The 14,308-nt window shown below is 44.1% G+C and overlaps 1 protein-coding gene across 1 annotated transcript in view; it reads left to right on the plus strand.

The window, feature by feature from the left end:
- The window catches only part of NAT10 (N-acetyltransferase 10), a 1,889,152-nt gene that overhangs the window by 1,735,631 nt on the left and 139,213 nt on the right, over positions 1 to 14,308 (plus strand). The window contains exon 26 of the mRNA XM_044082846.1: positions 30 to 128. Within this exon, the coding sequence (XP_043938781.1) occupies positions 30 to 128 (99 nt within the window). The remainder of the gene's footprint in view (positions 1 to 29; positions 129 to 14,308) is intronic.

Raw genomic sequence — 14,308 nt, forward strand, 5'->3', positions numbered from 1 at the left:
GACTTGCAGTATTGTATACTTTCTTCCAGCTCTTAAATTCTGTCCAGGAAAAAGCTGTAGAGCAGCAGATGGTGGCAACAAAGGAAGTTTTGATGGAACCTACAGTGAAGTCACTTAATGAAGATTTGGTAAGGGCATTATTAAAATTTTCACTCTTGCATGTGTGTGTTTTTTCCACTTTCTCTTCAACCCCCAGCCACATCCCCATGCGTAGGTAAGCCAGTAAAATTATACGACATACAGTAGATTAGGTGTAACATGCTCTCTGTGGAGATTAGTACTGTAGTTATTATCCATCGGCTTCAGCTGAAGGCATATATCCAGCTTTGCTATCTGACTTCCAGAGATTTAGTCGACCATTCCAGTAACTTGAGTTCATCCTCAGCCTCATACAGCCCTCTGATGTACACCTTAAAAGGAACAGCATCCCACACTGTTTTTCATTTTTTATATGCTGCTTCTAGACAGCTTTTTAAAGTGATAAATGCCCAGTTTGGGAGCAGTTCTAGTTTGCAATAACTGATTTGCACTGAACATTTGTTTAGATGGTTCAACTACAGATTATCCTTACTTGCTTTTTGCCTGGGTCATGGCTGAAATGGTTTCTTGGACCATTTCTCATACCCAGCTGTCAGTAATAAATAAATGAATAGAAAAAAAAGATAACTAACAAGTGTGCATGTAGAAGGCAAATTCTGTCATAGTTAGCTAGAATGAAAATATAACTAACAGGAGTATATGCAAAATGCAAATTCCACCAAAAGTTTCAATGCCTTTACAACTTAAGATGAGGAACACTGTGTGACTTTCAAAAACAAAGAACTGTTACCAAGCTAGAAATGTTGTGGTCCTTCCTAGAGCAGAAAGGCCTTGATGGTGCCAGCTTGTATTAGGGGAGGACAGCCTTTTACCAATAGCACAAAACCAAGAAAGTTTAGAAAGATGGATCAACCAAAAAAAGTTGGTAGTCAAGGACGACACCCTTGTCTAGGAATAAAAGACCTTACTTAATTGTCATTTCCACCACAGTCTGTGGATGTTAGATCAGCGAGATTCAGTTTCGCACATCCCTAGTCTAGCACCTTCTTTAGAATCTACTATTGTCTTGATCTATGCAGAGACGGATGGTGGGGGATTGTGCTGAGTTGTTGCTGCAATGGCATGAGATGAGGCTTCCAAGACATCTAGACTGGACATTTTGTCCCAGACTTCCCTCCAAAGATTTTGTTCACTGCACCTTTTAAATGTGGCATTGTTCTGATGGAAGAGAGACAGGAGCTATGTCTTTATCAAAATCATGCCCGCCTTGCTCAAGCGGAATTGGATTTCACCAGTCAGGCCACATATCTGAGGCCAAGATTTTGGATTCATAAAGAGCTTTGCAAACTAAATTGATCAAATGGGAATGGCTTCCCAAGTGGGATTGCATCTTTGTCTCTTACATCCCTTCAACCCAGAATATAGTGATAAATTATTAAGCAGGACCACAGTCTGCAATAATGAATGGAAGCTACATTTCTAAAGGTTTCCTTTCACTCATGCTGAAACATGCCTCTTTGTGTCTGTCCATGTATCTTTGTGTTTGACAAAACTTTTCCGCTGCAAAAATATTGAGTTCCAGGACATTTTTTTAAGCATTTATTACATCCAGTTTCAAACAGTGACATAGGTACACATCTATCTATAGGGTCATGTTTCATGCAGTATGTGTATGTACTTATTTATCCTTTTTTGGCCAGGTTAGTCCCACTAGGCTAGTAGCCTCTTTTCAGGGGAGACCTGCGGTGGTATTTACAGTACAAGGTGAAATTTGTCCAGGGCATTAGGGAACTCCCCTTATTCTTTTTGATAGATGTCTTGGAGTGTTTTACATCTACCTGAGCTACCACCAACTCAAGCAGATGGAGCCTCTGTTTAATGTCTCATCTGAAGGACAGATATAATTTGTATCTGATGTTGTCGTCCTCATTCTGCTTCACTGATGGGTTACGGATCTGATTCTCTGATCTGACTCGGCCGCGTCCCACAGACTTTAGCTTTCAGACTCCAGCCCCTCCCTTACCAATAATCCTCCGCCCCTAGCCCAACCTCCCCAGATTTTGTTCGCTGCCAGTGCACCCAGACATGGTTACCAGTGCTCGAGCAGCTAAATGATAGCTTTTATTTTTATATTTTCTCTTCTTTTTCTAATTATACTTAGTGGTTTAGTGTATTTTAATTTCCTCCCTTTTCCCTTTAATTTCTGAGGTGTGTTAGGGTTCTTTTTGACTGTCCTTAACCATCACCTCCTCTTTGGGTTTAGCCCTTCTTTTTCTCCTTATATATTTATCGTTGTATAGTTTTATTAGTAAATAGTTAATTCTCTCTTTCTGTCTTCTCTATGGATAAGCCTACAGGATTTTAAAGCTGCACTAAGTGTGACAGAAGATTCCACACTTGGATGCACATGATAGATGCATTTATTGTTTAGAGCCAGCTCACCTGGATTCCCTTGTAGCATCTGTGAGGGGTTCAATCCAAGAGCCATTCAAGAAAGGAAGAACAAGTTGATATTGCAGGGCCTTGTGCCTGCTTTTCTTTCTTCTTCGCCAGTGACTCAACCCCCCCCCCCAAAGATTCGCTCAGCTCCAAGGCCAAGAAAAGGTGTCACAAGGAGTCCAGGGCATCTTCAAAGTCTCCTGCCAAGGCTCCGAAGGTTTCGGATCTGAGGATGTCAGCACTGAGGCCTATGTCAACTCCATCGGATCCGAATGACTTAATGGCTCCAGGTTAGCCTTGGACATCTTCAAAGTCTCCAGATCCTAAGTCTCTGGATCTGAGCAGTCTTTAAACCCTTTGAATTCGTAGATTCCTGGATCCGCAGTCCTGTTCTAGGTCTCCAGAGAGGTCCATTACTTCAATTTCTCCTAGAGTGCCTTCGAAGATCTTGCAGACCCCCAGGCGCACTCGTGCATATACAGTGGCTTCCTCCAGATCCTTTCTGAGTCTTTATGACGACGTGGATAAAATGGTCAGATCAATCATCAAGGCCCAGATTCAGATGGGGGTACTTCCAGCTCCACACCCTCGTGGATCCGAGCCTGTCCCATCTACTTCTTTTTCTCCTTCTCCGATCCGTGTTTGGTTTTGGAGACCAAGGACAGTAGTCTTCTGAAGAATTCAGGGTCAGATCACAGGGCTCTTGCTTCCTCATCGCCAGCCATTGCCTTGACTACCTCTGCTCCGAGATCTTCGAATCAGAGTGCGTCCTTGATCCGGGGTCTTGTGGCTGGATCCGAGGAACTTCATTTGGCTCCAATGTTCTCGGATCTGTACTTCCCCCTTGGAGCTTCAGCCCTCGATAGTGTGGGTCTAGTTCTGTATGGAAGTCCAGGTTCTGGTGAACTTCTGTCTTCCTCGGGAGGTTTGGATCCTAGGGAGTTCGTTGGGGTCTCCCCGGTATCGTCGCCTTCCAGGTTATAGAAAAGGCTTTCTCTGTTAGCAGAGTTGCTGGACCCTTTGACTGCTGCTCCTCCCCATGTGTCTACATTGGATCAGGGCCTTGAATCTACCATTTCTGTCCAGGGTCAGCTTAGCTCGAAGGGTTTCTAGCCTGTTATAATGGAGGAGGCCCCTTCCTCTTCCGACTCCTTTCCTGAATGTTCCATTCAGGAGATTCCACAGAAGAGGACGTGCAAAAGGAGGCACTTGGATTCCCCTATGGAGTCCCTCACCAAGGATACAGATTACGATGAGGGAGAGGGGTCTCACAAATCTCCATCGGATAATGTCTCTTTGACAGACATCTTAGAGCTCTTGAAGTTAAAAGGTGACTGGTCTTCCAAAAACCCTTTTCAGAGGAATCCGTATTCCTGGAGGCCTTCGGGGCGGGACCATCTACATCTTGTGTAGGCTCCTGGCGGATGCTCTTTTATCCCTTGTCACCTGTCAGGCCTGGAAGGAGCTAGACACCATAGAACAGTACCAAAGCAACTCGACACCCCCCCCCCCCGGAGGACTGTGCTTTGTGGAGTAAGGGCATTCCAGCTGACGCTGTGGTGTTGGCAGCCGCTACTAAGAAAGAGCTCGGCCAGCAGAGCTCAGCTGTCCTTCCGCTGAGCAGGGAGTCAAGAGCGATGGACAGGTTCGGGAAGCCTGCTTATGCCTCAGCGATGTTGAGAGCACTCAATTATCTTGTACATTTTATTCACCTTCAGAGAGACTTTGTTAAAGAACTCTCTGAATCCTTGGCAGAGTGCATGCATAAGGAGGAGTTTAAGATTTCTCCTAAGCTAACCACTCTTACTTCCATAGCAAATTCTTCCATGAGGCGTGTTTCCCACTTGGCAGAAGGATCTTCAAGGGCAGCCGGCACCGGCTTTGCAATACGTCATTCTTGGATGAGCCTATGTGATTTTTGCGGAGGCTTTTAAGGCATCTTTTGCAATCCCCCCTTTGCTGGTTCTTCGCTGTTTGGACCATCGGTTAAATACACCCTGACCCGCAGCGAGCAAGAAGGTAAGACCTTGTCTGCCATGGGGATGATTTTCCAGCCCTCACTGAACGTACTCAAGGAATCAAAGAGGGGCTAAGAAAACTTAGTTCTGTAAGTTGTAAGGTTCCTTTCTTGATCAACGCTGAGAGTATTCCTCCAGAGGCAGAGGAGGAGGCTATAATGGGAGATGCTGCCCAAGAAGCAGAGGGGGCCCGCAAACCCAGGGCTTCAGGGAAACTTTTTCTGACAAGCCCTTTCAGAGCTTCTGAAGTGCTGCCAGACTGTCCGACTCTGGAGGCAGTCAGGGGCCATTTTTCTCTGCACTCAAGTGCCTGGGACCAAATAAATACTTGGGTGCAAAGCATTATATCCAGAGGCTGTTACATTCCCTTTTCTCTAATCCCACCAAAGATTCAAAAGAAACTCCCTGATGTTCCATCCAGCTAGATGGAGTTGGAAGTTAACAAAATTGTCAAACTACTGCGAAAGGGAGTCATCCAAGAGGTCCCAACTGAACAGAGAGGGTCCAGAACTTACTCCTGTTTTTGGTGCAAAAAAAAAAAGAGGGGACCTATGGCCCATTTTGGACCTAAGCAATCTCAACTTGTATGTGAAGAAAGTCAAGTTCTGGATGAATAACGGGTCAGTCCATCCTCCAGTTGCTAAGGAAGGACAATTGGATGTGCACTGTGGATTTCAAGGATGCCTTCTATCACATAAAAATAGACAGGTGCTCTAGAAGTCATCTGTGCTTCTGTCTGGGAGACATTCACTTCCAGTTCAGAGCCCTGGCCTTTGGTCTCACCACAGCCCCTGGGTGTTTACCAAATGTATGGCAGTGGTTGCAGCTCATCTCTGACTGCACGGGTTTCAGGTATTCCTGTGCTTAGACGATTGGCTCCTGACTGCCCGCACTCAGCGTCAACTTTCTCAGGCTAGAGACCATCTTTATTAGTTGTTCCAATTCCTAGACAATAAGCTTGGACAAATCACAACCACTGCCATTTCAGACCTTGGAATTCATTGGAGGCCATTTGAACACCATTACCCAAATAGCTGTTTTGCCACAGCATCGCATCAGCAAATTGAAATTTCAAGTTCAAGCCATTCTGTACCTTCCATCTCCTCTTGCCAGGTTGGATTCTACATACTCTGGGGTCCATGGCAACTGCTATACTTTTGGTTCCTCTAGCCAGGTACTATGGGAACTGTTCTTTTATCGTTCCAAGCCTTTCAGGAGTTTCTCCCTCTAGGGACAATTGCTATTCACCCAGACAACACACCAGTAGTTTGGTACATCAGCAAACAAGGAGGAACCCATTTGTACTTTCTCTGCAGAGATGCCATGATGGTCTGGGAATGGGAGATCTCTTCAAACCACTTTCTGCTTGTAACATGTGCCAGAGAAATCCAGCACGTTAGCAGACAGGCTCAATAGGTCTATACTGATGCCCTATGAGTGGTCCCTCAGTCATTAGCAAATGAGATATTCAACCATTGGGGGGTCTCCCCTGCTGCAATCCTTTTGCTTCCCCTTACAACAACATTTGCAGCAGTTACTTTGCTCTGATCCCACCTTCAGGGGCTTCCCTGAGGATGCTGTGGTCCATGATTGGCCTCCCGGTCTCCTTTATGCTTACTGTTCTTTTCCTCTGGTCCTGAAATTTCTACAGAAAGCCAAATGGTTGAAGAGCACTGTGATCTTCATTGCCCCTTTTTGGCCTCATCAGGTGTGGTTCCCCTTCCTCTGGTCCCGCCTCAAACATTCCTGGATACTGGAACCCAAACCAAACCTCTTTTCTCACTTGATACTAGGACTCCACCCCAGTCTCCCCACACTCAAGTTAACTGCATGCTTTTTCCAGTTCCCATGATTGCTAGAGAGTCCATGTTCTCTTCTCCAGTGAAAGCCATAATTTTGGCCTCTCAGAAAGCATCTACTAAAAAGGTGCATTAGTGGAAAAGATTTTCTGTTTGGGCTGCCAGTAATCATGTTGATCCTTTTTCAGCTCCTGTTCCTTCAATTCTGTCTTTTATGGAATGTTTATATAAGCAAGGTTCTTGTTTTGCAACCATTAAGCTCCATTTGGCAGCCATATCCATATTCGGGATCTGTTGCTTCAGCCAGGTTATGTAAAACCTTTATGAAAGGTATTTTTCTTCATACACCTCCAATCAAAGGCCCAACTCCTCCATGGGATTTGACTGTCATTCTACAAGCCTTGACCCAAAGCCCCTTTGAGCAGGCTAATGATTGTGACTTGAAATATTTATCCTGGAAGTCCGCTTTACTTGTTGCCATTACTTCAGCGAAATGAGTCTCCGAATTGGAAGCTCTTTCTTCATTTTTCACAAAGGTAGGGGTTCTCTCCGTAGTAGTTCTTCATTCATGCCAGTGGTCGCCACTTCAGCTAGTATAAACCATTGCATTTAGTTACCGGTGCTCTTTCCTAACTATTCCCACAAAATGGAATTCCTGCTACATTCCTTAGATGTTCACAGTCAGCTACGTTTCTACTTCATAGGACAAAGCTATTTAGAAAATCAGAGCAGTTGTTTCTCTCTCATCTAATTGTAAAGGTCAAGCAGTATCAGAGAGAGACAATAGCAAAGTGGATTACTAGTTGCATTTCCTTTATTCATGAGAAGAATGGTTTGAAGTTACCTGGTCCTCCAAAAGCCCGTTCATCAAGATCCATTGCTGTGTCAGCAGCTTTTTCGTCTAGGATTCCCATTGATGACATTTGTGCTGCAGCACCTTGGTCTTAGTCTCATACCTTCATGGCCCATTAGAAGTTAAATATTGTGTCCAGGAGTAGAACACACTTAGGTTTGTTGGTGCTCCAGCATATTCTTCCTTTAGGCCACCCAAGAAATCATGTAGCTGGGGACTCTGGCCCATCAGTGAAGCTGAATGAGAAGGACAACATCAGATTTATTAGTTATGTACTTACCATAACTTGGTATATGTGTTGTCCTCTACTCATTCTGCTTCATCTTCCCACCTAACCATCCCCCTCCGAAATGCTTTGGTTCTAGAGGATCTGGAAAAAGCCTTTGTTGGAACCTATGTTCCAGGTTGAGATCTTGGTTTCTTTTTCTTCTCTATCCTGTTTGTAGGGGCAACAAACTCCATATGAGGAGGTTGGGCTAGGGGCGGAGGATTATGGGTAAGAGAGGAGCTCAAGTCTGAAAGCTAAAGTCTGTGAGAGGCGGCTGTGTCAGATCCAAGAATCGGATCCATAACCCATCAGTGAAGCATAATGAGAAGAGGATGACAGAGATACCAGGTTATCTTCACCATTGAGAGTGGGGAGCTTTGAGCAGCCTATCTGTCCCTGGAGGAGTGGTCTCAGCCCAGCAACTAGTAGTCTATTGGCCGTTTTGGGCTAATTTCTATCTCTTTCATCTACCTGCCTTAAAAACCCACATTTGTGCGGTTTTGCATGTCTCGCACCTCCGCGCAGCGCAGTTTAGGTAAGATTAAACTATTCCCGGCTCCACAAAGTCTGCTCTTCAGTTTTTCCCTTGGAACCAGTCAGACTTTCAACTTAAGCACTCTAAACAGTTTCTTTTCAGTCCAGCACTTGCCTAAAACTCCTAGTAAGCACTAATAAATGCTAGCACTACACCTCTATACTATGCAGAAGTACAGGGCTCTCTATTCATCCCTAACAGGACAATCAATAAAACTTCACTTCATCTGTGCAGGCATGTCCAAAGGGCAGTTTCAGGTGTACTCTCCAGTCCAGCTGGTGAATCTGGGCATTTTGAGGCAATGCCACAATTGCCTCATGTACAGAGACAACCCTTTCCCTCTTCCAACAAACACAAATGTATGGAGAGATGCAACTTTACAGCCAGACTGGAGGCCAAGCTCTCTCAACCCAAGACTGGAACAGTCAGTCATGAGGAGAAGGGAAACACTTGCACCACACTACCAGTCTCACATAGACCAATCATATCGGCACCGGCCAATAACACACACAAATACACAAAAACATACTCTGAGGCTCTAAATAGAAATCTGCCTAAGCAGCAGAGACCTCCAAAGCAGACATTCAAACAACCCCCACCCCCCCAACAACAACCGCAAATCACATACTTCACAAAGTCAGTGTGTCACGCAGTCACAGCCCTTAAGGCTAAACATCACACCCAATACATTAGTAATAGGACACACTGTTGTCAGGCACACTGACGTCCCTCTCACTAGACTGAACAAGGAGAAGGTTACTGTAAGCTGCCTATCTGGTGCCAGGATCCGCCACATAACACAATCACTCCGGTCACTCCATAACAGGTACAAATATGACTCTGTCATTGTCCATGTTAGTGTGAACGATCTGAGACGTACCTGGACTACATGAAAAGAGACGTAAAGGAGCTCTCTGATCATGTAGCCCAGGCCGGTATGACCCTGACCCTGAGTAGCATCTTGCCCTCACGAAGAATGATGGCACAGTATAAAGATAAAATTATCAATTTTAACAATTGGCTTAGCTTTTGGTGGCATTCAAAGAGGATCCAGTGTTTGTCAGCCTGGGATGACATGCTCAGCAAGCCACGTTGCTTCGCAAGAGACTGCTTGCACCTGTCACCCTTGGGCTTTCGAATACTGGCCAAAGCTCTTGCCACCCCCGTAGTGCCTTTTTTAGGCAAGGCTCAAAAGACAAACCCACCTCTGTAAACAACACAAGCAACAAAAAACTGAGGGTAATGCTACTCAGTGCCAGAAATGTAAACCTCAAAATGCACGCACTTGAGGCACTCCTCAGCAAGGAGGGAATCGATTTATGTGCAGTAACAGAAACCTGGTTCAAGGCTCGAGAGAGCACCCCATCACTACCAGGCTATAACTCATACCATACCTTTCGGCCCCAGAACCCGGACCGAAATACAAAAGGCAGTGGTGTATCCAATTTCATCAAGGATTCCCACACCTCCAGCCTTGTAGCACAGCACGAGGCCTCGGAGACCATCCATGTGCAACTAACAGTGGGCAAAGCTGCCTTTCAGTTTGTAGCCTGCTACAGATCACCCACCCTGTCTCAAGACCCCCACTCAGCATTCCTGAGAACACTGGAAAATATGAAGATCCTACCCAACACCATGATGTTGGGTGATTTCAACTACCCAAACAGACTGGGAAAACTACTCAAGTACAAACTCCTTTGCCCAACGCTTTCTAGGGTGTATAAACTCAAACGCCCTGGAACAACTGGTTACCACTCCCACGAGAGGTGACAACATATTGGACTTGATCATCACCAATATGGGTGACCAATGTTCCACACCAGAGGTAAACCCGTCGCTGGTAAGATCAGATCATAAACTAATCACACTAGACATCCACATCCCGACCCCACCCCCCAGTCAAGGAAACAACTGTAAAAAACTTTTCAAAAACAAACTTCACACTTCTCAAGACCGAGGTGGAAAGTTTCAAAGCCCCACTACTGAAGGATAATGCTGCCCAAACCGCAGAATCCTTCACAAATGCATTCTATGTGCACCTACAGGAATGCATGAATCGAGCCATCCCAAGTAAAACAAAGACTCACTCCTCCAAAATGAGGAAATCAGTCTGGTGGACCCTGGCCATAAATAAGCTCTACAACAGAAGGAGGAAACTACTACATGACAGAGCAAAATCCCAAAAAGGGAAGGCATCCCTAATCAGTACCAGCAAGAAACTACGATCCCTCATAAAATCATCCAAGGCCAACTTCGAAAGAAAAATTGCCAAAGACGCTAGAGATAATCACAAAGCCTTCTTTAGCTATGTCAAGAATCTAAGTGGCAGCTTTCAGATCTGCTCTGAGTTAGTGCAAAACGACAAAAAATACACTGAACCAACAGATATTGCCAACATCCTGGCTGACAGGTTCAATGAAAACTTTACCCCCCTCCTCACCCCCCTAAAGGGCACGTGTCCATTCCAGAAGATTGTAGAGCCCCAGACTTCACAGACACTCAGTTGAAAACGGCCCTTTCCAAAGCCAAGAGCACAGCATCAATGGGACCAGATGGCATCCCAGGCTGCGTCCTACACGAGCTCCAAAATGAACTAACCCCTCACCTAAACTCTCTGTTCAAGCTCAGCCTCACCATAGGCTATGTACCCAAAGAATGGCATACAGCAACAGTTTTCCTGCTCCAACAAAGGTGGTGCAACAACGAATCCCGGGAACTATCGCCCTATAAGCCTGACTAGCTTGGTCTGCAAAGCCATGGCGCGCATCATCATGGAACTCATTAACAAAGACATTGGGACCCTCCTGACACTGGACCCTACCCAATTCGGCTTTGTTAAAGGCAGATCATGCCTCCTAAACCTGGTTCTTTTCTTTGAAACAGTTACCAAGGCCATAGATGAGGGAAAGGTAGTCTGCAGATCCTACCTGGACCTCGCAAAGGCTTTCAACACCATTCCCCACTCTGGCATTATAGAAAAGCTCACCAGCTTGAACATTAGCCCCTATGTCATGAGATGGGTTGCAAACTGGCTCATGGGTAGAACTCACATGGTCAGAGTTGCGGGTGCTATGTCCGACTCTAAACCAGTTACAAGTGGAGTCCCTCAGGGCTCAGTCCTGGGACCCCTCCTGTTCTGTATATACTTCTCTGAGGTACAGACAAGCATGGGAGGACTATGGCTGACCAAGTTTGCAGATGATTGCAAACTGGGGGCCATAATCGACTCCCTGGCTGACACAGACATTCTCCAGAAGGGTCTCACGGAGACGAATACCTGGTGTCAGAATCATGGCCTTAAGCTAAATGCCAAAAAGTCCATAGTCATCCCTTTTGGGAAAAATAAAGTGCCCACAAACTATCACATGGGAGGTAATCCACTGAGTACGGAAGATGTAATTAGGGACTTGGGGACCCAAGTAGATAGCAAGCTCTCCTTTGATAACCACATTGCCAAAGTGGTTAGAAAATCCTTCTATGTAGCCCACCTAATCACAAAAGGGTTCACATCTAGATCAAGAGAGGTTATTGTGCCCCCTCTACTCATCGCTCATCAGGCCCATAATAGAGTACAATGCCCCATTTGGGATGTACCTTACTCGACACCTGCAACAGCTGGAAAGACAGCAAAAGTTCCTCACCGAGAGGATCATGGGCCTCAAACAAATGCCCTATGCAGCCCGGCTAAAGAAACTCTGTCTTTACTCAGTTGCTTACCGCCTCCTCAGAGGAGACCTCTGCCTTACTTACAAGGCCATGTCAAACCCTGAATTAATGGACATGCTCCACCTAAGGAAAACCAAATCTCTTAGAGCCACATGCTCTAGAGATTTAAACCTCAGCACAACAATAAATAGGACATGCTGGAGGGATAGATTCCTGTCCCAGAGACTTATCTCGCTCTGGAATAGAATCCCAATCTCTGTTAGGCAAAGCCCCTCACTGACTCTCTTCAAGAGAAATCTTGACGAGTGGATGGGAAATCTTAAATATGCACCTGGGATCACATCAGTGGCCTTGCTGGACAGAGGCCCAGGAAACTAATCTAAAAGGGAGGCGAAAGCCAACACATTCTGGCTAGGCTTATAAATACCCTTGGGCAGATAGCCTAGTACCTACCTATGAACCTATGGTAAATACATAACTAATTTTAACAATCATTCACACCAACATTACATTGCTTAGTTAAACCTCATTCCTCCTACTGAATATTATTTGTGTATTGTTTCCACAAGTTCCATTTATTTCTACATAATTTGCCCCTTCCATTTTCTAAAAATCTCACCTTCAGTTTGTTTATCTCCTTTGCCTTCCCTCTACAAAACCACATTGATACACATCTGTCAATTTTGGCAACACCTTTTCCATTCTCCTGGCTAGTATAGACATAAGCACTTTATAGTTCTGGTTTAAAGTTAAAATGGGTCCATATGAAGCCTCTTTGGGTAATACAGCCACCACAGCTTTCTTCCAAGATGTTGGTAGTCTTCCCCCTCCCCTTTTTTAAAAATACTGTCAAGCAAAACCTTTCAGATCTTCATCACTTTCTTCCTACAAACTCCCACAAGAATACAGCCTGTTCCCGGAGACTTTCCTTTTGATTTTTAATATACATCATCATTCTTGAATCATCTCATCGGATCTTAGCTGTTAATTTTTGAACCTTGGCATAATTAAGTCTTCCAAAACTACTTCCATTTGTACATTTTCTTGGTTGTAGTATTCCTCTGCTTTAAGCCCGTTTTCATAAAATTTCCCTAATAACTCTATAGGATGTCTGTTTGGGTTTTTTTTTCCTGTTATTGGTTCTTTAAGTTAGACAATAACCCTTTCTACTTTGTTTCCTAATTTTGTGCTTAAAGTTTTTGTGCTTTGAAGTTACCAAAAAAGTAGCTGCTTAACAGCAACATTTCTAGACTAATATATGTAATCCAAATACTCTTATTTTCCCTTTCGTATTCTGCAGTTGCTGCTTTTCTTGTTCTGTAAAATTTTGCAGTACTTTGACCTTTGTCAACCTCTTTAGTTCCTAGTACTTTTTCATCATCTCTTTCCCCCTCTCTTTTTTATTTCTACATGTTTGTAAATTCAAATTTTGTTTTGTTCTAATCTCTAGCTATCCCTTATGAAGATTTTCCTATCATGTTTGTCTTTTGAGTGAGAAATTCTGAATGGGCAAAACTCATTTTCAGTAGAGACCCAGGGAGAAAAGCTGCAGGATATTCATTTGAGATGTCCATATTTTAAAATTGTACTATGCTGTACAGCTGTTTTACATCTGTTTTCTTCTTGTCTTGCGTCCTTAACTTTACTAATGTCTATATTTAAATGCTATGTTTTTTTAACTGTATAATGCAAATGATAATGTGGAGCTTTTCTCCCCGGGCCTCCGCTGAAAACGGACCTGTGTCCAGTCGGACTCTCCCGGTCAACAAATGTAAATAAATAAAAAATAAATAATAATTATGACAGAACAAGTTGTTCAACTAGGTACATTACGTATTGTCGCTCACCAGGTCAGGAAGAAACAGGCAGACTTTGTGGGTTTTTGTTTAAGCAGCTTTATTGTATACCAACCCATCATAAATGAAGCTAAGTAACTTTTAACTAAAAATAAACTAGCTGTCATGCACAGATGTTAACACTCTGGCTGCACCTTAAAAATGGCACTGAAGCTAATACGTGCTTGATATTTATATGCGCACACAGACCTTGGAAATGCTGCTGCTTTGAGAAATGAGTCCGGCATTGTCACTGGTATTAATAAATATGCAATTTACACAGGAATAATTTTCATCCTGCAATTATACAAAGCTAGGTACATATATACAGCTATGTCCAAGTTGCTATGTATTTCACACTAGGCTTTGAAATGCGACCATATTGTGTGACATAAAATTTGGGATCTGGTTTAGCAAGTGGGATTGTCTCTGCTGACTGTTGAGTCTTAGGAACCTTGGGACCATCTGCTGGAGCAATATCAGGAACCTTGGGACCATCTGCTGGAGCAATATCAGGAGTCAAGACACATTCTGGAACAGGAATATCATCTGGATTGCTCTGAGAGTTGAGTCTTTATCACAGGAACAATGTTGCGAAATCTGTTCTGCTACAGGAAGAAGATGTCTGTGATTTCTCCTGTACTCCATACCCTCAGATTTAACAAAATAGGATCTCTGTTCTGCACATATAGTCGTTACTTGATCAATCTGGTAGAAACATTTTGCTGTTTGCATCCTCACTCTCTCTCCTCCTTTCAATGGATGAAGAAATCTGCTCAGTTTGTCATAGTTGGGCTTTTGAAAAGAACGCTTTTTAAATAATTGTGCTCTAATGGCTTTGTTGTTTTTAGTTTTA

This window comes from Protopterus annectens, chromosome 9.part0, assembly GCF_019279795.1.
Source record: "Protopterus annectens isolate FY-2018-M chromosome 9.part0, PAN1.0, whole genome shotgun sequence".
NCBI lineage: Eukaryota > Metazoa > Chordata > Ceratodontiformes > Protopteridae > Protopterus > Protopterus annectens.